The sequence below is a fragment of the Lynx canadensis genome, chromosome X (genome assembly GCF_007474595.2).
Source record: "Lynx canadensis isolate LIC74 chromosome X, mLynCan4.pri.v2, whole genome shotgun sequence".
NCBI classification, from domain to species: domain Eukaryota; kingdom Metazoa; phylum Chordata; class Mammalia; order Carnivora; family Felidae; genus Lynx; species Lynx canadensis.
In genome coordinates this window covers 69038913-69064677 of record NC_044321.2, presented here as the reverse complement: position 1 = coordinate 69064677, position 25765 = coordinate 69038913, and the positions used below count along the sequence as shown (strand labels likewise).

General features: G+C 33.4%; 1 protein-coding gene across 5 annotated transcripts; it reads right to left on the bottom strand.

The window, feature by feature from the left end:
- Positions 1–330: 330 nt before the first annotated feature.
- ZNF711 (zinc finger protein 711) lies at positions 331–24658 on the bottom strand. Of its 5 annotated transcripts, none has more exons than XM_032592182.1 (10): positions 24531–24641; positions 23384–23646; positions 22912–23016; positions 16150–16704; positions 10078–10233; positions 8816–8953; positions 6619–6756; positions 5690–5737; positions 3514–3657; positions 331–3025 (listed from the first exon to the last, which is right to left on the bottom strand). In XM_032592182.1, the coding sequence occupies exons 3-10, from the start codon at positions 22988–22990 to the stop codon at positions 1848–1850; spliced, it is 2436 nt and encodes an 811-aa protein (XP_032448073.1). In that variant the 5' UTR covers positions 22991–23016; positions 23384–23646; positions 24531–24641; the 3' UTR covers positions 331–1847. The 5 variants fall into 5 exon arrangements, with proteins under 5 accessions (XP_032448073.1, XP_032448072.1, XP_032448074.1 ...); XM_032592181.1 differs by having other exon boundaries at positions 23389–23646; XM_032592183.1 differs by lacking the exon at positions 6619–6756 and adding an exon at positions 5822–5899 and having other exon boundaries at positions 23389–23646.
- Positions 24659–25765: the final 1107 nt, after the last annotated feature.

The window sequence follows — 25765 nt, the reverse complement described above, 5'->3', positions numbered from 1 at the left end:
TGGTCTATTTGGAACATAATTAAATTCTTTTCTCAGGATTGTGTTACTTAAGCAGGTTAGGAATTTTCAGTTTTCTCTAATCTCAAGTCTTAAGATGAACACCTTTATAGCATTTCATCATGGTTTTAGCAGAAATATACATTTTTAAGGACTAATCATGCCATAGTCATCATAATTATTTAAGTTCTTAGCTCGTGTTGTTTTGAATGCACAAAATCTATTAGACATTACATTATGGACCAAATTACCTGTAACAATTTTAAGTAAAAAGTCTTTTAATAAAGAGTGAACATTACAACATACTTTAAATAAATTCATAAAACCCTGAAGTGCAATAAATGCTTTTTATTGTATGCTCATTTCAATGAGTAACATTTAGAAATAATAATCCCACATAACAATGACAATCTTATTTTACAGCGTGTACATCATTTACAGCCACATAACACACTATTTTAGATTTTCCAAATTTAATATTCTGAAGTTAAGAAAGATAAAAAATTTATTCTCAAGGAACAGATCCTTATCTGGTGCAAAAACAGAAAGGTGAACATTATTTAAAACACAAAGTCACAATATAGCATAAAGTAAAATTACATTTTAGTTATGTTGAACAGCTGAGTGTAAACATGAAGCAACTATAACTTAAAAGTACACATCATATGCATTACATTTATGAACAGGAGTTTCATTAAATTTCCCTAAACCAGCTTTTTATATTAAGCGCCATTTTGATTTGCAGCATGCTAACACAAAGCATTGTTAAAGGGATGCATATTTTAAATTTATACACTGTAAACTGAATATCCACCTCCAAACTCTACTGGCAGCATAGTGTTTTGTTAAATACTGCATATATACTGCATCATATTGAAAATTCATGTTAATAATATGGTATATAGATTTTAAAAAATCAACATTTCCAATAATGGCATAAAATTGCACCTTTAAACATTAGAGCAAGTACAAATAGAACAATCATACTTGCTAAGACTGCCCTAAAAAGAAACTTCTAAACATAGTATTTAAGAAAACTGTTCTCCCAGTTTAAACTTTAGATCATTAAGAAATATAGTGCTAACTTTATTTGCAACACTACTGTTGCATCTGTTTTAGAAAGCCACATTTGACTCAAACATACTTTTGTCATATATGCCATACTGAAAAATCAACCTGAACATCAGAAAAAAGAGAACTGTAATCCTAAACTTCACTTTACACTTCAGGAAAGAATGCTATATTTTAAACATCCTATCCTGTGATAAAATCTTAGCAGCTCTGAAATTCTTTTTAATAGTACTGAATTAATATAAGCTGTTTTCCAGTGGAATTTCTTTTAATGGATACATAAAACTTTTGCCATTTCTGGAATTCAATTTTCAGGTACCATAAAAAAGGCCCAATGACTAAGTGACTGATGCATGACTAAATTTTATTTCCCCACTTCATTTCTAAAATCACATAAAAGTGAGGCTTGCTTGCCATAGCAAAGCATTGTTAAACTCAATTATGTATGATCTTTTCAGAAGTATTGATCTCTAGTATGATCAGCCAATAAAGTCATTGTCTTTGCTCTTCCCTTCTGTAGTTTATGCATATAACACTATTAAATAGACACTTAAGAGTTTTTCTGCAACCATTCTATGGTGCTTCTTAAATTCTTTAAGTAATTTTCAAAGGGGTATAAGATCCCCTGTCATTTCAAATATTTCAAGATCTCTAATACAAAGAATGTAAAGTTATGATTTACTATCAAGCTTTGGAACTAGATGAAACAGTTCATGAAATTTTCATCCCATGTAGTGTATCATATTTTCTAAATAGCTTCTTTCTTTATATTGATCTTATTACATAAGAGCCTCCTTGTGGTGCCTCATAATATGCTGATTTTTTTCTGATGGTCTTCGGAATCCCTTCTTGCAGAATTCACACCTGTGTGGATAGTCTTTTGTATGTATTGATATCACATGTCGTTTAAAGCCCGATGCATCTGTAGTGCTGTATTCACAATACTCACATTGGTAAATCTTCCTTCCAGTGTGGGTCTTCATATGTTTTTTGAGTTCATTTTGTTGCCTGAACCCTCTTTTGCACCTTTTACACTTCAATGACTGATCCTTAGTATGAACTGAAAGGATATGACCACTAAGAATAAATGGATCTGATGTTTTAAAGTCACAGTGCCTACACTGATGAATCTTCCTACCCTTATGGATATCACTATGCTTTTTGAGCTCAGAAGGACGATGGAAACCTTTTTCACAGACCTCACATTTGTGAGGAAAATCCTTAGTATGGACAGATATGATGTGCCGCTTAAGGTCACTTGAGTTGGTGCTCTTATGGTCACAATGAGGACACTGGTGTGTCTTATGTCCTTGAAACAAATCCAGATGGTGTTGAAGCTCCCTCTCATCACCAAATGCTTGAGGACAATGCTCACATTTATATGGCAAATTGTTACCATGTTTAGACTTAATGTGAGTTTTCAGATTTGACTGATCTGCACACCTGAAGACACAATACTGACACTGATATGGCTTCTCACCAGTATGGGTTCTCATGTGTTTCTTGAGTTCAGAAGGATGTCGAAAGCCCTTACCACACTCAACACAAACATGAGGAAAATTTTTGCTATGAACAGCCAGTAAATGTCTGTTTAACAGTCCTTGTTCTGCAGTTTCATAGTCACAGTATTTGCACTTGTGCATCTTCGGCTCCTTGTCTCTTAATATAAGTTTATTTGAACTCAGTGGACTAGCCTCTCTGTATCTTCGTGTGTATTCTGTAAATTCATGGGTTTTGTCAACTTTGTTTATAAGCTTATGGCTTTCCAAGTGGTTATGGAAACTCACTTTCTTGTTAGTTGTGAAGTCACAATCTGTACACTGGTATTTTTTTCTCATCAAATGATCAGGATGATTCTTCATGTGTCTTTTCAAGAATCCCCTGGATTTAAACTTTTTTGTGCAAATATGGCAAGGGTATACTGTCAGGGGCTGTCCATCAGGGCCTATTATAACAGCTAGATAAAAAAAAAGGAAGTTATGACAGTTGGCCAGATTGTTTTAAAGGGTTTTACAACAAAGGTGCCAAAATTAACTGACATTCACAATGTGAGAACTATACTAGTAGAATAAAATCCTGTAGAATAAAATGCACATTAAAAGTGATTTGTGATAAAATACCTCATTAAAAAGTAATGAACATCACCATAGTATAGACCATTCACCTGTCAAAATGTTATATACATTTTGTAAACCAGAAATAGGCAACCTCTGTGAAACCAACCTGAAAATTCTCTTTGAAAACAACATTTGGGTAAAGAGCATACAAGCATAGTTTTACTAAATGTCAAGCACTTAAAAAAAAACCCAACTATTTAAATCAAACGCAAACAGGTATATGGGAATAGGACTACTCTGTAACAATGGACTCCTTTTCCTTTGTTTACCAAAAAATGTTTCCACGTTTCAAATCATTATAATATTCATAAAGTATTAGTATTTTTACCTGTTTGCCACTGCCTGGTTTCTCCCCTTCTCCTCTTCTTGGCTTTTTGTTTAAGTACTTTATTTGCATTAATGCTATCACAAATTTGAAGGTACTGTGCTGCTGTACTACTTCTGCTTTCTAATGTTGAGTCCAAAGTATTTCCTGAAAAAAAAATGATACACTATTAAATTACATAATATTTATACTTTTTGGTTTTGGATAGATGAATTACTAGAGATGACATGGCATTAAGTTACCATTGCGGTACTAAATTCACAAAGTATACCCATATTCTTTCTTTTATACCCTTACACACACACACACACACACACACACACACACAACTACAAACACTTTAAATATCATGTGAAATTAACTTTAAACTATCTCAATTTATTCATCCTAACGGAATAAACTAATAAGGTGAATGTAACATGAGACAATGAATTTTATGACCCAAACAAAATATTGGCATCAGATCAATTTCTCACCAATGAAGGCCGATGATGTCAGGCTCTGCGCTGACAACGCAGAACCTATTTGGAATTTTCTCACCCTGCCCGCCTCCCGACCCTCTCCCTCTCTCTGAAAATGAACGAATAAACAAAAAAAAAAAAAAACTTAAAAAAAGAAAATAGTTCTGCCCCAAAGAAGACATTAACAAGCAAATGGTATCAAGGAGAATTTTTACTTTAAAATAATTTCTATTTTAACCCTGGCTGCAGCAACTTTTTACTAGACATGTCTCTGGAGGCAAGGGAAACAAAACAGAAGCAAAAATCAACTATTGGGACCTCATCAAGATAAGAAGCTTCTGCACAGCAAAGGAAACAATCAACAAAACAAAAAGGCAACTGACGGAATGGGAGAAAATATTTGCAAATGACATATCGGAAAAAGGGTTAGTATCCAAAAATCTATAAAGAACCTATCAAACTCAACACCCAAAAAACAATCCAGTGAAGAAATGGGCAAAAGACATGAACACACTTTTCCAAAGAAGACATCCAGATGGCTAACAGACACATGAAAAGATGCTCAACATCATTTATCATTAGGGAAACACAAATCAAAACCACAATGAGGTATCACCTCACACTTGTCAGAATGGCTAAAACTAACAACACAGGAAACAACAGATGTTGGCCAGGATGCGGAGATACGGAACACTTTAGTGAGAATGCAAACTGTGCAACCATTCTGAAAAACAGTATGGAGGTTCCTCAAAAAAGTAAAAATAGAACTAACCCATGACCCAGCAATTGCACTACTAGGTATGTATCCAAAGGATACAAAAATGCTGATTTGAAGGGGCTCATGTACCCCAATGTTTATAGCAGCACTACCAACAATAGCCAAATTATGAAAAGAGCCCAAATATCCACTGAGTGATGAATGGATAAAGAAGATGTGGTATATATATACAATGGAATATTACCCAGCAGCAATCAAAGAGGATGAAATCTTGCCATTTGCAACAACATGGAAGGAATTTGAATGTATTATGCTAAGTAAAATCAGAGAAAGATAAATATGTGATTTCACTCATATGTGTATTTAAGAAACAAAACAGGTGGACAAAGGGGAAAGGAAAAAAATAAGATAAAAAGAGAGAGGAGGTAAAAAGAGACTTTAATACAGAGAACAAACTGAGGGTTGCTAGAGGGCTGTTGGGTGGGAGGATGGGCTAAATGGGTAATGGGCATTAAGGAGGGCATTTGTTGGGATGAACACTGGGAGTTTTATATAAGTGATGAATCATTAAATTCTACTCCTGAAATCGTTATTACACTATATGGTAACTAACTTGGATTTAAATAAAATTAAAAAAAAATTTAAATAAATAAAAAAACACCATTACATTTAAAAAAACAAATAAAATAAAATAATTTCTATTTTATAATTTTCTCCATAGCAGCCTTTTATGATTCATATTGTAAGCTGCCCAACATCTGTATCATGAGATAAAGCTAAAATGAACTGCACTTGCAGAATAACATGCATTATGTTTGTACCTAAATTAATCAATTCCCCAAAGAGGAAAACTCTTATGTAACTAACTAGATAAGATATGACCAGGCAAGTAAGAGTCTAACCTATGTGTCCATACACACAAACCAGTAACTGGTTATTTTCCAAACACTATATAAAAACTGGCTATTTAACTTATATGTCGCATATAATGTTCTCTTACCTGATGCTTGACAATCTTCATACCTCCGGGAAACTCTTCTTTCATCTCCTAAAAAAAAAAGGCTAATTAAAAACTGATATGCTGAGTATAATGATTACTAGTGGATCACATCTTAATCTACAAAACTCTTACTTTGACCATTGTTCCTTGGATTAAACTTTTTTGTTGTTGAGTTCTTCCACTCCCATAGATTAGATATAATTTCACGCACTGAAAATAAGGGCTACTGTTAGCATCCTTGGAACTGTTAAAATCTAGAACAATCTTATTTTTAAAATAAAAATTGAGTATATATTTCTGCAGAATACACTCAAAATTGAAGATGTTCAATAAATGACTGTTGAATGAATGAACCTTTGGAAAAACTGAGCTAAGATAATGCATTTGAACACCAAAACTTTTCAAAATAAAGAGTATACCTGGACCATCTTGTAAATTAAGTAGGAATGAGGTTACATAGAAAGAAAAAAAAAAAAACCCTGATAAATTTACCTTCCGTTAGATCAATTTACCTTCCATTAGATACTTTCTAGAAGAGCACACCTGGTTTCCTGTTTCTTTTCAAACCCCCCAAATCTTATTTGTGGTGTTAATACATGAAATAAGTTTTTGAAAAAGGGGAAGGATCAATTTTCAAAGGATATTCCTATTTTAGAAAAATAAAACTTTTTATGACACTCACTTATACAGGTAGGATTTTGAATAAAGCCTACTGAAAAACAATAATGCATTAAGCAAGGCTTATTTTAAATAACACAAGATATATGGTAGGAAAATCACGTATGTAACTAGAGATTAATCAGTCCACAGCAAAACATTTTATATTAGTCAACTCATGAGGGCCATTAGCACAGCATATTTAATGACCTAAAGGCTGATCAAATAGATATGTTATGTACTTAGCAGGTGAAAAAATGCCAGTGTCCTACCATATGCCGCAGCCCAGACAACAGGGACAATTGTTTTATTAACATCAGAGTCCTCAAGCTGAGTCTCAGGGAGAGAAGTTCCTTCCTCTTCCCCTACAATGACTTCCATGTAAACTTCATCTGCTATTTCAGCGCAACCTAAATTTTAGAAATAATTGCTTGTTTATAACCCCAAATATTTAATAAATGGGTAAAAAAATTCCAAACAATTAAAATTTTTCCAACTGTCAAGATTTCAATTTTGTTAATTTTAAAATTACATTAGGCACTTGGGAGACGAGTGCCTCTAGGAGACAATCATTTATTAAAACTCCTATTCTCCTCTTAGAACCTATCCTATGAAAATGACTTTTAGATTACATAAAACATTTGCGCTTGGAATATATTGACTAATTTTATAGTCCACTGGGCATTACGAGCTTGTAAAAAATGCTGCAGTCCGTAATTGTGCTTGACTGATCTTTAGAACTCAGAAAGCATTTCCCATAGAATCAATACTAGAAAGTGATCCTTGCTACCCCATATACTATAACTTAAATGCAGTTCTGTACGCACATTGAAAAGTAGTCAAAAATACTAGTAATTGAAAAAAATTTAAATAAAAATAATCAAAGTCATATATATGTATATATAAAACATAATGTATATATAAAGTGGTCTTCATGAGTATGTGGACATCCTTTAACAGGCAGGATTTTCAGAGACTCTACTGAGAAAAGAAGCATTAAGTGAGACTCACTTTTTAAAAATATAGTATTGGAGTAAAAAAATATAAACCTAGAGAATCATTTAGTATATTTTATGTGACATAATCATTTCGATTTAAGCTGTTAGGTAAAAAAGTGGCTTTGAATTTATGCTTTTCCTTTGATTCACATATTGGGAGCTTCTATTCACTATGGAAGCAATGTGGAAAAAATGTGAGAAAAAAGTGTCCCTTTTCTCCCAAGTTTCCCTTCTTTCAATTAACGAGAAAGAGACACTGGTCTAAGCTTTCCACTTAGACAAGGAATTCTGGCATCAGTTAACTTAAGCTTCAGTCTCCCAACTTTTATTGTGCCCCTTTACTGATCAATGAGTAAAAAATAATAATAAAGAATTTAAAGACCAAATAGAAATTACTTCATTTAACACTTTTCCTCTCCAATCAAATCCTCTAGACTTACTTGTTTTTAGATTATCAACTGTGGTGTATTATTCATGTTTGGGATTGGAATTCAGCTTCCCATGGCTTCTAAGGAAGGAAATCTGAGGCGTGGAGGTCAGAGCACAGTCTAGGAAAAGCTGAGTATTATCTAGGTAATGCACTCAAGTGGAGGCTTTTGCCCTTCCAGGGCAAAACAAAATAGTTTTGTCTCAGCATGGAAAGAAGACAGAAAAAGCCATAGTGAAGGGCTGCATTCCTACACTGAGGTGAGAAGAAAATAGGCAGAGTGTAACATGCCCTCATAAGGAAATGGGCAGCATGGCAGGAAAGGAAATCTGAGGAGTTATTTTCACCGTATGGTACTCAGCCCCAAGAAACCTTAAGCAGCAACTACTTGGAGACCATCAAAGGCATAATAAGTAAAGATCCTGGGAGCTTAACTTACTTGGGAGAATACTTACTCATCTAATCCTTCAGTGACAGAAGGAGAACAACCAGTTAGCCTTTCCACTGCTAAATCCAGAGAGGCCAATGGTGTTCACTGCCATGTGGAAAGAACACTGGCAGTAGAGTTAGATAGCTAAGAGTTGAAATTGTACATTCCTCCCTTAATATTATAATGATCTTGGGCAATTACTTAAGTTCCCTGAGCACTTTTTTCCTCCCATAAAACAAAGATAATACCACCTACCTCGGAGACGAGTTGTGAGTATTAAACATTTATGCAACATATCCAGTAACACAGACAAAATAGATGCCCAATAATTACCTATGTATTTGTGGGCTCTAATGAAGTCAGGAACCCTATGTTGTGTGTCTCTGTATCCCTAGTATCTGAGACATAGTATTTCATGTTTGCTGATTTGAATAATACATGTATGCATGAATGGTCAAAAGGACTGTTTTCTTTTAAATTAATTACAGCAAAGGTCTGACTTATTTTATTGAACTTTGCTCCTATATAGTGCTTATATCTCTGAGATTGCTTATTTTTTTTTAAAGAACGCATGATGGCTACTGATAAGTCACTACAGTGCCCCTTTTTCTTACTAATATCATCTTCTTCTTGAGAAGAATCTTTAACTGCCATGTAAACCATCTTCTCCCGCTGCATTCGACTCTGGTCAAGCACTCCAGCTACAGAATGTCCATTGGTGTACTCACTCTCTGTGACAATTTCTGTTCCACCTTAAAAATTAAATCACATATCAATATAAAGAAATATCATGAAATAATTCCCTAAGTCAATAAGGAAGATATATAAGAAATATTTTCCTTTGGAAAAATATTCCCCAAAATATTCCAATATAATGTCTAAGTGTCAAGAGAATTTTGTTATAAAATACACTCTGAATTTTCAGTAACCACTGAGAAATAACAACAAATGTTAACATTTACATCATACTTATATGCAAAGCACTATAGAAGTCTTTAATATGTATTTTACCCATTTAGTCTTCACAATAGCCCTATGAGGTAGTTACTATCATCATGGCCATTTCATGGATGAGGGAACTAAGGCAGAAAAAGGTTAAGTAACTCACCAATAACCACTCAGCTAAATGGCAGAACTAGGATTAAAATCCAAGCAGCCTGCCTCTAAGCCTGCCCTTAGATACTCATTATAACTTCCTACTCTAAATCAAAGCCTCTCCACTCATTTGTTTTGATAATCCCAACCATAACATTCTACTTATGTTGAAAGAATCCAAGAATGATATATTCTGCATTCCTGCTTATTCACATACAATTTTTTAATATTCCATCCCCAAAGAAGTCTATAAAAATCTGCACTGGGGTGCTGGGGTGGCTCAGTCGTTAAGCATCTGACTTTGCCTCAGATCATGATTTCACAGCTCATGGGTTCGAGCTCCGGGCTCTGTGTTGACAGCTCAGAGCCTGGAGCCTGTTTTGGATTCTGTGTCTCCCTCTCTCTCTGCCCCTTCCCCTCTTGTGCTCCATCTATCTCTCTCAAAAATAAATAAACATTAAAAAAATCTGCAGTTTATGGGGCGCCTGGGTGGCTCAGTCAGTTAGGTGTCTGACTTTGGCTCAGGTCATGATCTCGCAGTTAGTGAGTTCAAGCCCCGCATTGGGTTCTGTGCTGACAGCTCAGAGCCTGGAGCCTGCTTCAGATTCTGTGTCACCCTCTCTCTGCCCCTCCCTTGCTTGCACTCTGTGCCTCTCTCTCAAAAATTAAAAAAATAAATAAATAAAAATTTAAAAATCTTCACTTTAAAAGATAGTCACCAGAAAAGAATAAGTTTTCATTCATAACTATTACAGCAATAAATTAAAATTAGTCTTTGTACCTATTTCAACATCATCTTCAGCCTCAGCTTTAAATATATACACTTTTATTACTTCTGAACCAAATCCATCTTCTTTAACATCTTCCTGTGAACCATCACTGCCAATTTTTAATGGTGTGTTCCCCATATGCTCTAATTTTTCCCCAACATCATCCACTGTAAAATATAAAGAAGAAACTATTTTAGACAAAAAGTATAACTGACATTTAGTGGATGTCATAAGAGCAACATGAAATGTGTTGATCACCTATCCACTGTATTCACTTTATGACCTATTATGCAACTACTGAAAGTGCTTTGTTTCATGAAAAAACAATATACAACATCAGATATACTACACAATTGTAACTACAGAAAAAATTTATTCAGAGATTTTAATTTATATATATGAAATACTTAATAACCACAGAGCCTTAATTAAGATGGCTTTGGAAACAAATAATCTTCCATTACATTCAACATTTTAAGTTAAATCCTAACACCAAAATTAATAACAGAAAAAATCAGAACATAAAAATACATAGTACTCATAAAATAAGCTCACATAAACAATTCCCAAACTAAATAGCAGTATTTTTAAAACCAATCAGCATATGAAATTTAGAATTGGGAAAAGAGTAAACATCACCTGAATGATTTTATAAAAAGGCCTTTTCAGAAACTATAAAAACAATATCTTAATACTCTTAATTTCTGTTGAGTCAATGGAAGACAGCTTCAAACCAGAAATTTTGTATACTTCTATATTCACAAACATATGCTAGACTTAAAAATCATATAGAAAGGTAAAGCAACAATATTTGAGAGTATTACTTACATTTTAAGTATACATAACATTTTTATTCTCTACAGTGTTTAAGAATAACATTTATTTTCACATGAATACTATGCACAAACTATGCGATAAGTACATATCAATAAACTTTGTTCTTTAATCATAAATATTAATATATTCCTTCAAATATTATATAACTACCATTTTTTATTTCAATGCTATACCTATAAAAACTGAAATATAATCTAATTGAAAATCTGCTTCTACCTATTATGTATATTATAGCATCATATATGAAACATAAAATCCTAAAGCCTCTGACTATATCTAAACAATTCCAGAGCTACTGAAAAAAGAATAAACTGACATAAAAATTATTAATTCAGTATTCTTAAAAAACGAATTTCAAGAAGATCTAAATAGGTCGAAGTCTAGATTTCCCGTACCTCCATTTTAAATTGATACATGCAAATTCAAAAATATTCTTTTGGCCTTTCAAAATGGTGGAAAACACATTTCAGAAATTCTTTTTACAATGCAAACCTACTTCAACTCTGTGATTAAATATAAATTATTCCATACTATTTAAGAGTTCAAAGAGTTTGTCTATGAAAGAAAGGACCTAAATAATCAAAATAAATTGACTAAATATGTTCATTCCAACATAGCCCCTAATTCTATTACTGCATTTCCTGGAAATTTTTTTTTACAATGGGACAGATTAAAATGAAAGAAAAAAAGATGAAGTATCTTATATTATCGATTTAATAATAGCTTCTCTTTTAAAACATGTTGAATAAAGCAATGACATCACAGAAAAAAATTAAAAGAGGCAAGTTAAGATTTCAGAAAATGTTTTCTCATTCTTGAAAATAAAGACATAAGATATACAAAACCTCAAAAAGTGGCCAAAATATGAATTTCTTAAGTTGGAATAACTTATAGTAAATAAATGAAATACTGAAAATACTCTCATTTGATAAATACTGCTTTATTATCATTGAATGGTTTAAAGTGATCATAGCTACTTCTGGAACAAATGGAATTAAAACTATAATTCACAAAATTAAAGCTCATGAAATGAAATACACATTTTTTTGGTCACTTCTCAATAATTTTGTACCATAGTTTTTGCTTTAAATATTGAAATAACTGTTGCTTTCCTGATTCCATTTATACCTTAAGGTCATCCATGGTTTAACGTATCCATTATTTTCTACTTAGATTCCTCAGAATGAGCAACTTTGAAATGTATTGAGTAACCAAACTTGTTTTGTATTTTAAGATTATAGAAGGTTATAAGGTTATTAAAATGTTACTATGCAGTTTTAAGAGATAAACCATCAACTTCACCAAGATTTATTCTATATTCTTTGTTACAGAAAGTACAAAGGTAACAAAGATTTAATGGTCAATCAAGCAATTTTAGAAATGGATCCTCAAAGACTCTTAATGCAAATACTAAAAATACCCCAAATTAAGGCTTGCAATATCCAAGTCCCACAGTGTTGTTTCTTAACCCACAGGACATTCCAGACGGTAATAGCAAGTAATATTATCCACATCACAGAATTCTACTGGTGCTAAATGTAACATAAAACAGTAAGATGCATTGTTGGTAAGTCTGCTAATGTTTGATATTCCTTTATAGAACTCAATAGCACAATTTGATTAAAAATTCAATATAACATTCCTTTTAAAAGCTAAGTAGGCTTTTTACTGCACCCCTTTTATGTTACATCTACCAAAATTATATTATGGATATGTTATTATCAGTATAGAGTATACTGATGTACTACAGAGATTATTAGATCAGGCAATATGTAAAGAATCTGTATTTCACAGCACTAAAACAAACACAAGTTACTAACATTTAGATGACAAAAGTGTTCCAGTCCCAAGTGTATACCCAAGAGATCTGAAAGCATGTCTGCACAAAATCTTGTACATGAATCTTCATAGCAGCATTATTGATAACCAAAAAATAGAAACACCATATGTTTATCAACTGATGGATAACTAAAATGTTTATCCTTATAATTTAATATTAGTAATGAAAAGGAATGAAGTACTGACACATGCTACAATATGAATGATCCTTGAAAGATTATGCTAAATGAAAGAAGCCAGACACAAAAGGCCACAAATTACATGACTCCCTTTATATGAAATGTTGAGAATAGGTAAATCTATACAGACAGAAATTGGATTAGTTGTTGCCAGAGGAGTGGGAGTGGTATGTGGCAGAGAGGTGACTGCTAAAGGGCATGGGGTTTCCTTTTGGAGTGAAGAAAAAATTGTAAAATTGATTGTGGTGATGTTTATACAATGCTGTGGAATATACTAAAAATCACTGCACACCTTAAATGGTGAACTTTATGGCATATGAATCATATCTCAATAAAGTTGTTATGTTAAAAAAAACACAAAGGTGTTAACTTTTCTTTTTTACCCTTGAAATTGGTGAGGTTTGATGACATCTCCCATAATGACTATACCAAGACATTTTGCTTTTTACAAGATTATGTTCCCAAAAGAAATATACAGTAAAACCTTGGTTTGGGAGCATAATTCATTCCAGAAGCATGCTTGCAATCCAAAGTAATCACATATCAAAGCGAATTTCAAGAACCACTGGCTCAGTTGTGATCATGTGACATTCAGCATCACATACTACTCATATTGCAAGACATTGCTTGTTTATCAAGTTAAAATTTGTTAGAAATGTTTGCTCCCCTGGCAGAACACTTGCAAAACAAGTTACCTGCAATCCAAGATTTTACTATAAACTGATTTTATAGGTAAAAAACAATTTGAAAGCATTATATTGGTTCATTATTTAATGGAACTTCCTTCTTCCAGTGAAGCCTTTATAAAGATATTATGGATGTTAGTTATTTTTAAAGAGCACACCTAGGATAATTTTAGACAGATATAGTTACTCTACATTACTTTACAAGTTACTTAGCACAAGTGGGAGAGCTCACCCATCTGTTAAGATAAACAATTTGTGATGTTTGGCTTAAAAGGGGAAAAAGCTCAGATGCACCTCAGATATGAGACAAAACAAATTCCCTACCTCTAAAACTTAGCTATGGTAAGAGTTCCTTATAGGAATATTAAGGGACTCAGAAATAAGACAAATGTCTGTTTTAAGTCCTCAACTTTATCTCTTAAACATTTTGAAAATCTCTATCTTGGAAAGAAAAACAGAGAAGAGGACTTTTTAAATTAACACTGAGGCCTTTAAGGTAATTTATTCTCTTCACTCCTATAAGATTCAAAGGCCAAGAGAAACCAAGAGGTAAAGAAAATGAAGTGAAGATTAAGAGATGAAGGGAAAAAAGGGAAAAACTAAATCAAAAGAGAATAAAATAAAACAAATGAAAATGGTAAGGAAGAGCAACTAGTTCCAATTTGAGTAAAATAATCATTATAAAAATGGTCAAAGAACTGGGTGGTAGGAAAATGGGTGATATAAAAAAAATATTTAATTTTTGTATATTCCATGTTCCACAATAAAAAAAACTGCTTAAGTTTGTTGTTGTTGTCCTTACTAATGATTAAGGAGTTCATTAATTCTCAGACTAAATTTCCCCTAAAATGATCCCACAGCAATCCCAGTATTTGAGCAATACAATGTTCTTTATAATCTTCAGTTTACTCCTATTAGAGTAGAAAGACAGAAGTCCTTTGCATTTGACATATAGGGCAATATAAAAATAAATACTGTGAATTAAAATATTCTAGAAACTCTTTCAAAAAAAACTTCTGCAGAATCAAATCACATAAGACATGTTAAGGTATGACAATTCACAAAACATAGAATGTCTAAATTTTAAACTATTTTAATATCAGAGTTTGACTTGACAAGTACTCTCTTTTAAAATATTTATTTATTTGGAGAGAGAGAGAGAGAGAGAGCAGGGGAGGGGCAGAGAGAGAGAGAGAGAGAGAGAGAGAGAGAGAGAATCCTAAGCAGGCTCTGTGCTGTCAGTGCAGAGCCCAACATGGGGCATGATCCTATGAACTGTGAGATCATGACCTGAGCCGAAATCAAGAGTTGGGCACTTAACTGACTGAGCCACCCAGGCACACTGACAAGTACTCCTTTAAAGGCACAATATTATTTTGGTACTAGAAAGGCTACCAACTTTTGTCACACCATTTTATATAATCATAACCATAGTTGTTTTTTTTAAAACATCAGGTTAAGATATAAATATGGAATTGCTTTAGTAATGGACATCAATTTAAAAAGACGTAATAACAGTTTGCACAGTCTTTTAGTGACTTAAATCATTCCCTTAAAAACAATGTAAATATTCACCTCCAAAAGTGGTTGTAGAGGGAAAAAGTTAACATGCTATACTTCAGAATCATATTTACAAATTAAATCTAATTTGTTTTTAGTTTTAAATTCACTGATACATGTATCACCACTTCATGCACACATACACATTACTCTACTTGTTGATGCACTTCCCAATCAGTCCTTTTTTATTTTAAAAATAAAAGAAAAATCCACCATGAAAAAGTGAACTTTATCTAATTTTTATTACTTCCAACATGATCCCTCCAAATTGTATAAAGAACAGACCTACTTCTTCCTCAAGTTCCATCAATAACTCATCATGAGATTTTTATTATTGTTGCTGTTCAGGCAAACCCACCACTTAAAATGAGAACAAGATATTTCTATCTTCCTCCTTCAGATAGAATGTCTTAAAGACATCATAAAGCAATCTGAAATAAACACATCAAGGCATTTTTCGCACAGAATATACACACGCATATTTAGACAAAAAATAAACACAGGGAGAACTGCAGAATACAATCTGAGTTTAAGATTTCCTTTTCAAGTATTTGGTAAAAAATTAATTACACATTCCTTGATATATTATACTTAAATTCCTAAGCAAAACTTAACTGACAACTCCAGTACCTACCACATTAAAAAGCAAGCAGTGGTTGCATAAAATAAACTTCCTATTTTGAAATATACATATTTACCATTAAAAATTTTATCAGTTAATGTTCTTGTTGAACCTTCCTTTTGGTGCTAATGTATTAATAAATTACATTAATTTACCTAATTGTGGTATGAACTTTCATTGAGTAAATTAAAAATATGAGCAAGTTCAAAAAGCATCTCAACAATACAGCTTTGTAAAAAAATATTTTGCAAAATGATTATCCTCGTGTCTTTTATTGACTAGATCCCCCATCCCAGAAAACCTTTCCAGGTTATATATAAATAAATCTCCCAAGTAATTATGTACTTTTGTTTCACTTACAAGATATCATTAAGTAGTCTTCAGAAGTGCTCTTGACATCATCATCATCATCATCATCATCATCATCTTCGGTTTTAATAGTAACTGAAGAACCAGGAACACCACCAGCTGCTTGAATCACAGTTTCTGTATCTGAATTAGTTACAAGAACCTCCTCTGATACCATTGTGGGAGAGTCAACTCCTGAAACACAATCTTGGACCACATGTTCTAAGTGTCCATCAGGACCAGTAACAAGGTCAGCCACAAAAACCTGCTCAGGTACTCTAACGGTTTCTGTAATTAGCTCAGAAGTCAAGATATGATCACTATCATCTTCCTCTAAATCTTCTTCAATAGCAACATCAGCTTCAAGTACAGCTTCAGGAACAATTACCCCTTCTGTTACTACATCAGTCTCAGTGATGATATCAGGCCCATGGACAACTTCAGCTGCAAGGCCATGATCAAGAGTTATCCCATCATCTGTGACAACATCAGAAACTAATACAGCCTCAGGAACCGAAACAACAATATGGTCTCCATCGATATGCGCAGTACCAGCCATTCCAGCCACTATAATACAAACAATTATCCAAAAAAAGTAAAGTTATTTTATTAATTAAAAGTACTATATTTAATATATCAGATGACATAAAACATTTCAAAATATGAAGTAGTCCATGCAAACTATCATCTTAAAAATCACTGACAATTTAAATGCAATAAAAACCATCACCAGGAGCATCTGGCTGGCTCAGTTGGTAAAGCATGTGACTCTTCATCTTGGGGGTTGTGAGTTCAAGCCCCACATTGGGTGTAGAGCTTACATTAAAGTAAAAAAAATAAAAACAAAAATAAAAACACAAACACAAAACATCACCAACCAGGAATTGGGGTGGAGGTAGGTGAAAACAATGTTAGTAAAATCTAAATTAAGAGCTTAAAAACAATGCACTTTATTTTCAAGTAAAACGTAAAAGCCACAATGAGATATCACTACATTAGAACAGCTAACATAAATGAACAATAACACCACAGGTTGGTGAGGATACAAAGAAACGATCTCTCATACATTTGATGGCAGAAATGTAAAATGGTAGCAACCACTCTGGAAAATATATGGCAGTTTCTTAAAAAACTGAACATGTATTTACCATAAAACCCAACATTTACACTCTAGGGCATTTTCCCTAGAGATATTAAAACATATGTTTACACAAAAAACTGTAGATAAAAATTCATAACAGGTCATTGTGGCTATTACACATAATTGCAAAAAAATAGAAAACAACCCAATTGTACTTCCAGCAGATAAATGGTTGGTAAAACCAACTCTGGCACATCTCTATCATGGAATACTACTCAGCAATAAAAAAGGTGACAGACTATTGATACATTCAACACCTGAATGAATCTCCAGAAAATTAAAGCAAATTACTAAAGATTATGATACTATATAATGTATAAATGGAATCATTAATGTAACATTCTCAAAATTACAAATTATAGAGATAGACAACAGATTCAAAGTTGCCAAAGGTGAGGGTATGTGTAAATATATTGGCATAGCATATATATGGTAATGGAATAGTTCTAGATCTTTATTGTGGTGGTGTTTACAAAAATCTATATATAGGGTAAAACTACACAGAACTATATACACTTACACAAATATATGTAAAAATAATGGTGATAACTTCAGAAGGTCTTTAGTCTAGTTGACAGTAATGCACCAATGTTAACTTCCTACTTTTGATACTGTAGTACAGTTATATAAGATGTCACCATTCCAAGAGGAGGAGTACAAGCTACATGGGACTCTATGTACTATTTTTTCTACTTCTTGTAAGTATAGTATTTCAACAAAATTAAAATCAAAATAAGAAGGACACACAAACATAAATGCGTACTAATATGTTAAATTAAGTTTGTAAAATATGGCAAGCTTAATACATTATAAAATATGCATTAGAAGCATAAAAGTCCCTAGAATTCTTTATCTTATAAGAATTACTATATTCAAAAGTGGAAAGCATCTTTTAACACCTGATTTGGGGGGAAAAACCCAACTCACTGTAGACAAAGATTTGGTTTGATAAAATTCATACATAGGGACTCTAAATTTCACTAAGTTCTAAACCAGTAAGTCTAAAGGAACAAAGCTTTAAACAATGTTTTTCTTGAGCACCAACTCCTACCTTCTTTACAAATATTATAAAAGTATAAAATCACTTCATGAAGAGCTCTTAAGTTTTGCCTCACTGAAGTGTACAGGAAACAAATTAATAGAGTCTATAGTCCAGGTTATAACAAAATCATCTACATTAAATAATCTAATACAAAGCCTTCTCCACATAATGATCACTTTCTATAAAGTCATACCTGAAAGAGTGCTATACAGTGTTCACTATTATTAACCAATTCATTATGGAAGTTAGTTAACAAGTTAATATGGAAACCAGTACACTATCAAAAGATAAAGTGAGAAAGGAAAACTACCTTTCAGGATTATCTTCCTTTCTACCCCTCTGTACTGTCCTCAATATTCTCAAACTCTTACCTAAACCACCATATTACCCCAAAAGGAGAGAGCTTCAATCTTGAAAATCTGGTAAGCAAAGGGAGTATGTATAAAACAAGTACTTTCTATTCACTGGTTACTCCACCAGCCATTTTGGAGATGGGGAGTTGGTGGAGGTTCAAATCGAACATTCAACCAGACTAGAAATGTGGTTTTTAACAAGGAAAAATTAAATGTTAAGCCTATAAAATTCATAGTATTGGAGTTCTATGTATATAAACAATAAAATTAATATTTTATAAAATCCTTCCACAAGTCAGACTTAAAATATGGAAAATTCTGGAGGTTAGTTTGGTTCCTGAGAGTACACACTAGGGAATGATGGAAAGATAGAATAACACCAAATGCTGGCCTGGGTTCAGATTAACCTGACTGGGAAGATTCTAGCCTCTACTCTAGTAGGAACTTACAGGTCAAAATAAACCAGATGTAAGCATTAAAATAAATCCAAATATGCTTGTTCACACTGAACTAAATAAATAATATCAAGGATCCTAGACCAAGAACTGACAAGTTTCCCACCGGGTGCTGACATATTACTCAGACCAAGATCCAAGATGTCCCCTATTAAATTTTGCTTTTTCCTCTCATCAGCTCATCTGCTTAGTTAGATCTCATGAGCTTAGTTAAGCTCATCTGCTTAGTTTTCCTCTCATCTGCTTAGTTAGATCTCATTAAACTTCTAAACAAAGTCACTTATTTAACTACGCACTAGCTGTATTTATTGCTTCCTGACTATGCATCAAGCAACCTACTAATATTTTTACAAATATTATCTTATTTAAACCTCAGAACAACTGTATGATGTATTATTATCTCCTTTTTAAATATGAAAGAACTATGGTTTAGAGAAGTTAAATAAACTTGCCCAAGGTTTAAGCTGAGGACTGAGCTTATTGTTTAACTCTAGACTGGCTGTTTTCTACCTGTCTACAGGAGGAGAATAGAGTTTATTTACTCTACATACTGTTTTTAAGAGACTTATAGGGTTAACCAAGTGAGTCACTATTAAAGGAACAGTTTGAGAGAGAGAGTAAAAAGATCTATCACAAAGTCACTCAATTAAATTTTAAAGCATTTAATAAGCAGCATTAAATGGTATTAAAAATGTATCTCACTAGGTAACAAATTATAAATGGTAAAAAATCATTTAAAAAGTGTGAAATCAATGAGGTAACCAAATAACAATAAGAAATAAGTCATCATTTCAAGAATTTCCCATTTCACTAAAGTTATTTCATTTAAATGTGAATACCTGAAACTTCACCAGAGGTATAGCATAAAATTTGGTATTTGTTGGGTCTGTCTTGGGCCACATGTAAGGCTGTTTTGCTATTTAAATCACTGAGCAACCAACATACTTTTTGCATCAATAAAATCTTAACTATTACATTCAATGGAACAGATTCCAAAGAGAACCATTGTACCGAGACACAAGCAAAGTTATACAAACCGTTTTGTAAATTTAAAAATCTCAAATATCCTTCAAAAGAAACTGGCCTACTAAGTTTCTGAATTAATGTTTCAGGTTCTTAATATAATAGCCAGCCCATCCTGACCAAGAACATTATAGAATTTAGAGATCCTCTGACACAGTATATTTACTTGACTAGCTCTACTTGTGTATGCCAACTCTGTTTCACAAAGATCACTAATTTTAGGGATTCCAAATATCTAAGTTTCTATGTTGACAGAAATTTAATTTTTTTTTTACATTTATTCATTTTTGAGAGACAGAGAGAGAGCACAAGCGGGGGAGGGGCAGAGAGAGAGGGAGACACAGAATCCGTAGCAGGTTCCAGGCTCTGAGCTGTCAGCACAGAGCCTGATGTGGGGCTCGAACCCACAAACTGCAAGATCATGACCTGAGCCAACATCGGACGCTTAACCGACCGATCCACCTAGGCGCCCCAATTTGAAGAGAAACTGATACAGGCTGCAACATGGATGAAACTTGAAAACCAGGCTAAGTGAAAGAAGCCAGACACAAAAAGGCCACATATGGTATGATTCAATTGATGTGAAATGTCTGGAATAGGTAAATCCATAGAAATATTAGTGGTTGCCTAGGTCTGGAGCAGGGTAGGGGGTGACCACTAATGAGTATTAGGTTTTATTTCTTCAATGACAAAATGTTCTAAAATTAGGTAGTGGTGATGTTTGTACAACTCTGTGAGTATAATAAAACCACTGAACTGTATTCTTTAAAATGGGTAGGCTGTATGATATATGGATTATTAACTCAATAAGAAAAAAAAGGATGTACATAATATATTTCAACATGCATGTTCTTCTTCCCTACCAACTAAAAGGAAGTAAAGTATTAGATGTAATAAGGGGTTGATTAAACCTTAAAACACTGAAGAAGAATAAGGAAAAAGAAGGTAAGAGGAGCCTCAAGGAAATATTCACCAGCAGTAAATGGACATTTTTTCCCCAATCTTTGAAAGGAATCAGGCTTTACTTGCTAATACGCAACTTCTTCAGGAGTGAGGGGGGTCTGGAAGTTCACCAAATGCTACAGGGTGGATTAAATTTTCTATCATATGGAGACAATACTGTATTTTTTCCATTTCTAAGGTATCTTATTTTTAAAATTTTTAAAGGTTTATTTATTTTTGAGAGAGAGAGAGAGACAGAGTGAGAGTGGGGGAGGAGCAGAGAGAGCGGGGGACAGAATCTGAAGCGGGTTCCAGGCTCCAGGTTCCAAGCTGTCAGCACAGAGCCTCATGTGGGGCTTGAACTCACGGACCGTGAGATCATGACTTGAGCTGAACTCAGAGGCTTAACTGACTGAGCCGCCCAGGTGCCTCATAAGATATCTTATTTTTAAAAAGCAAAAAATTAAAGGTGACATTTCAACCAAAACTTATTAACATACTGAAGTTAAAGTGTTCCAGTATTTTAAAAACTACCTCTAAGCAAAGAATTCACAACATTCGTTGTGAAAGCTTTACTCTTGAATTCTTTGTCCTTCTTGTAGAATTTATTCCTGTACTTTTTACACCCAAATCACTTCTAAGTCATTCATAATCAACACAATTGACTTCTGATTCACTTAGCAGAATAAATTAATGATTGCTTTCTACTTCATCAATTGACTATATTGTCATCTTGATCTCAACCATATTCAATCTTGATCTGTGCACCACATCTTTATTCATCAGACAGAAGTGTCATGGAATCAGAACTGGAGAAGACCTTAAATGTTATCTAGTCCAATCCCTGCACAAATCTGAATTAAGTAATTTGCCCAAGTTTACACAGATAGTTAATAGGACAGCCAAGACTAGAATCCAGTTCTTCTGATTCTTAACATTGTGGGCTTTACAACAGGGGAGAAAATAACATATTCAACCACATTAATGTGAAAACAGTAGTAACATTTTCTTAATTGAGAAAAGTATCACTAGTTGTAATCCTCCATCCCTAATATCCTCTTTGACAATTCCACAATACCTTGTGTTTGTTTATCCCAATTTACTATTTGTTTTTTCTACTCTCACTCCACTTTTCCTCAATTCTTACCACTCTATCCTTGCCTCTAATAGTTCAGATACCTCAATCTCTTCTATAATTCAGACTGACCCTACCCAAATTCAGTTTCTTTGTTGACTGTTATACAGTCTTAACATCTTCATGAAAATAACTACTGTTAAGAGGCTACTGAAAAACCTGGCCACAAAAGCAGAGAATCTTTTCTTTTTTAAAAAAAGAAAAATGTAATGCTATTAGAAACAACTTTCTGAAGATACTGCATCAGAATATAATTAACCACCTAATGCATGACTTTCCTATATCACAATATAAGCATCTAACTTCTTTGAAATGATTAAAGTAGTTCCTTTACTAGTTTTATTAACAAAAGCAATTTAAAATGTATTTTAGAAAACCAATTTAAAATTCCCTATATTCAAGAACTAATGTGGTTAATTATGTAAGCTGAATTTTTTCATTTTCAATGCCATATTATTACTATATTCCAAGTTTCCTTACCTCAACCTTCCCACAAAATTTTAAGAATGACTTTAAGCAGACTACTGACACATAGCTTTACTTTAAGAAAATGAACCCTACAAATGGATTTTCCCAGCAAAAGAACAACTTTTCATAAATTCTCCCCTTCCTCAACATAGTTTTGACATTTAATATGCTCTGATTTTAAAAAGAAAAAAAATATAACAAAGAAAATGCTTTACCAAAATCCTGCATAATCATGGTATGGGCCATTCTACAGTCTGATGTGTGCAATCCAAGACTTCCACCACCTGAATCCATACTTAGCAAAGTTCATTCACAAATCTCTGTAAAAGAAATGGTTTTAAAATAGTTTAAATATGTTTAGGCCAAAGTCAGTTGTTCTGAGAAAAAAAAAATGCAATGGAAAGTATGCCTCAGAACCAGGTATGCAAATCTCATTACAAAAGAAAAGAAAACAAACCATAAACCTCAATTAGATGCTTTATGTGAAAAACATAAGTAAAAGAAGGGCTAAATGAAAGGAAATAAATCAAATGGATAATAAGACACAGTAAAGGTGAGGAGCCACAGGGGAAGTGATAGAAGCAAGCAAAAGAACAAAACTGTAGCACTGACATTCCAGTTAAAATGTAGGTTATAAGAGAAGAAAAAGAACAAGATGACGACAAACAATAGTTGGGATATTTATACATTACTAGAGGACTCAGGTGTCTAGTATTAGTGAATTTCATCCAGTGGCTCTCATCCATTTCTTCCAGACCCAGATCAGCCCTGCAGCGGAGCTCTGCAGATAAACTTGTGTTCCACCTCTGGCTCCCGGGATTCTACTTATAATGTAAAATGTTCTATCCCAGTTTCCCTGGAGTTCTTTGAGCCAGTAAGGACTTCTGGCCTCACTCTACTACATTCTCTTGTCACATAGTTTTGAGGACTCATGGAAACATGACTGCTTCCTAAATATGGTAGAGATAAGATCAATCACATATAAACATTTAGCAAATTGTTCCTTTCAGAATATCATTTACTTGTAATTGTACAACTGATTTTTTTCCTTAGTGATTAATAAAGTCATGTTAGCTTCATGTTAGTTTTGAAAGCAAGGATTCAATCTATTTCACTTCAAGTGATGTATCCTATATTTAGGATCCACAGACAGTATGGAACCTAAAGTCGGATGCTATCACTAAACATTATTTCTTACAATTACATAGGTGTATTTCCCATTCAAACATAAGATTCTAAGTATATCAATCAAAGTAATCTGTCAATTTTATAAAACATTTGTCTCATTTTTATTTAGGAGTGTTTAATAAATTAGGCTATACTGCACAAAAGATGAGATTATCATTAAAGTTTTAGAAAGCTGCCATGTAAAGCAACTTAATCTATCCTTAAATAAGGAGATTACCAAGATTTTTTTCCTTGCCTTAAAGTTCTGTAGGAGGCAGAAGAGTATAACATTTGAATGGTGCAGATAAAAATCCTACAGTAGTAGGTGTCATTTCTGTGTATCAATTGATTGGACAAAATCACTTTATGTATGAACAAAATTACAAATTTTTAGAAACTCTTCTGTATTTTTCAAATATCACATTGTTTTCTGTCTCCAAAATGAAGTCATCAGAGGCAAGAGAGTTCATGATAAACTATCCATATGTTCACAGAGATATATCAAAATGTCATAAGGACTGATTTTAACATTTAAAACAGTGTACTATATCAACTTTACAGTATTGTTTTCTTTATCACATAACTAATAGAACTACAAATGCCTTAAAATGTTTTAAACACTTAATTTTAATTATTAAATAAGATAAAACATTAAATTGTTAATCACCTTAATATGACTGTCTTGAAGAAATTGTAGATTTTCTTACATATTGTAAAATAAAATCTGCAGCAATTTGTTTTTGTTATTTTTCCTTCTGAACTATGTTATTTTCTTTGGAAAAGCGTTCTCTTTACCTATTGTAAAAATACATTCAAAATTAGACATTTTAAAACATTTTCAACCAAATCTCTTACACAACTTAAGAATTTTCTTTACACTTTAACGTGCAGAGTGAGGTAAAGAACGGCTCAAATGCTCAAATCTGTTCATCTAAAAAGCATCCGGAGGGATTCCAACAGAAATAACTACCTACTACGATATTAACAACATTATTACAATTGAAATTCGATCACTTCATTAAACCAAAATCTTCTTTCTCTAAAGCACATTTAAAAAATCACTAGCTATACCTTATTTTGTAAAGTGAAAGACAACCAACCAAGGGCAAGCTTTATCCTTGCCCAATCGATAGAGAAAAATCTGCACTAGTGCTCAAAGAAGTGTAAAAATTTTAACACATAGTGTAACTACTGTGGGAAGTATTATACTGTATGAATACCCAATAAATAAACTGGAGCACCTTTTCCCATATAGGACGTTGAAATAAGATCAATAATAAATGAGGTATGAGTACAGCAGTGTGTTAAGTATTCAATAGCCAATAGATAGCTGGGCTTCTCAACATTCTCAAGAGTGTATCTTACATCCTGATTGAATGGAGCTAACCACTAAGTACGCTTCAAGTAAACATCTTTCTATCAATGTACGGGGAGCAGAAATCACAAAACAAACAACAACAAAAAACATTTTACTCTCATCTGTCTCCTCCAAACAGCTCACTCAGGACCTAGCTTCTTGATGATGTAAACAGGGTGAGAGGTAGAAGAGAAATCTTAAGGCAGCAGAGCAAGAGAAGGCGAAAGTAGTATTTGCAGATAGGAAACAAAGGAGCCCTGGCAAGTAGCAGTATTGCAGCTTTGGACGCAACCAGCTTCCCGCATAAGTCTCCCTTCCCGTGACCATGCCAAGTTTCAATCATTTCGAGCAGAACGCACAGACGTGCCCTCTTATATATTACCCATCTGACTGGATCTTAAGTCAAACAAGAGAACCTTCTCCGTGGAAAGGCAGGAGGCGAAGAGACAAGAATACCCTTTCCCCTCCTCCCTCCTCTCACTTGGTGCAGCGGTCGCTACCGCTGCTACCCACGCCGTGCTGCCCAGCCCCTCATCCTCCTCCCG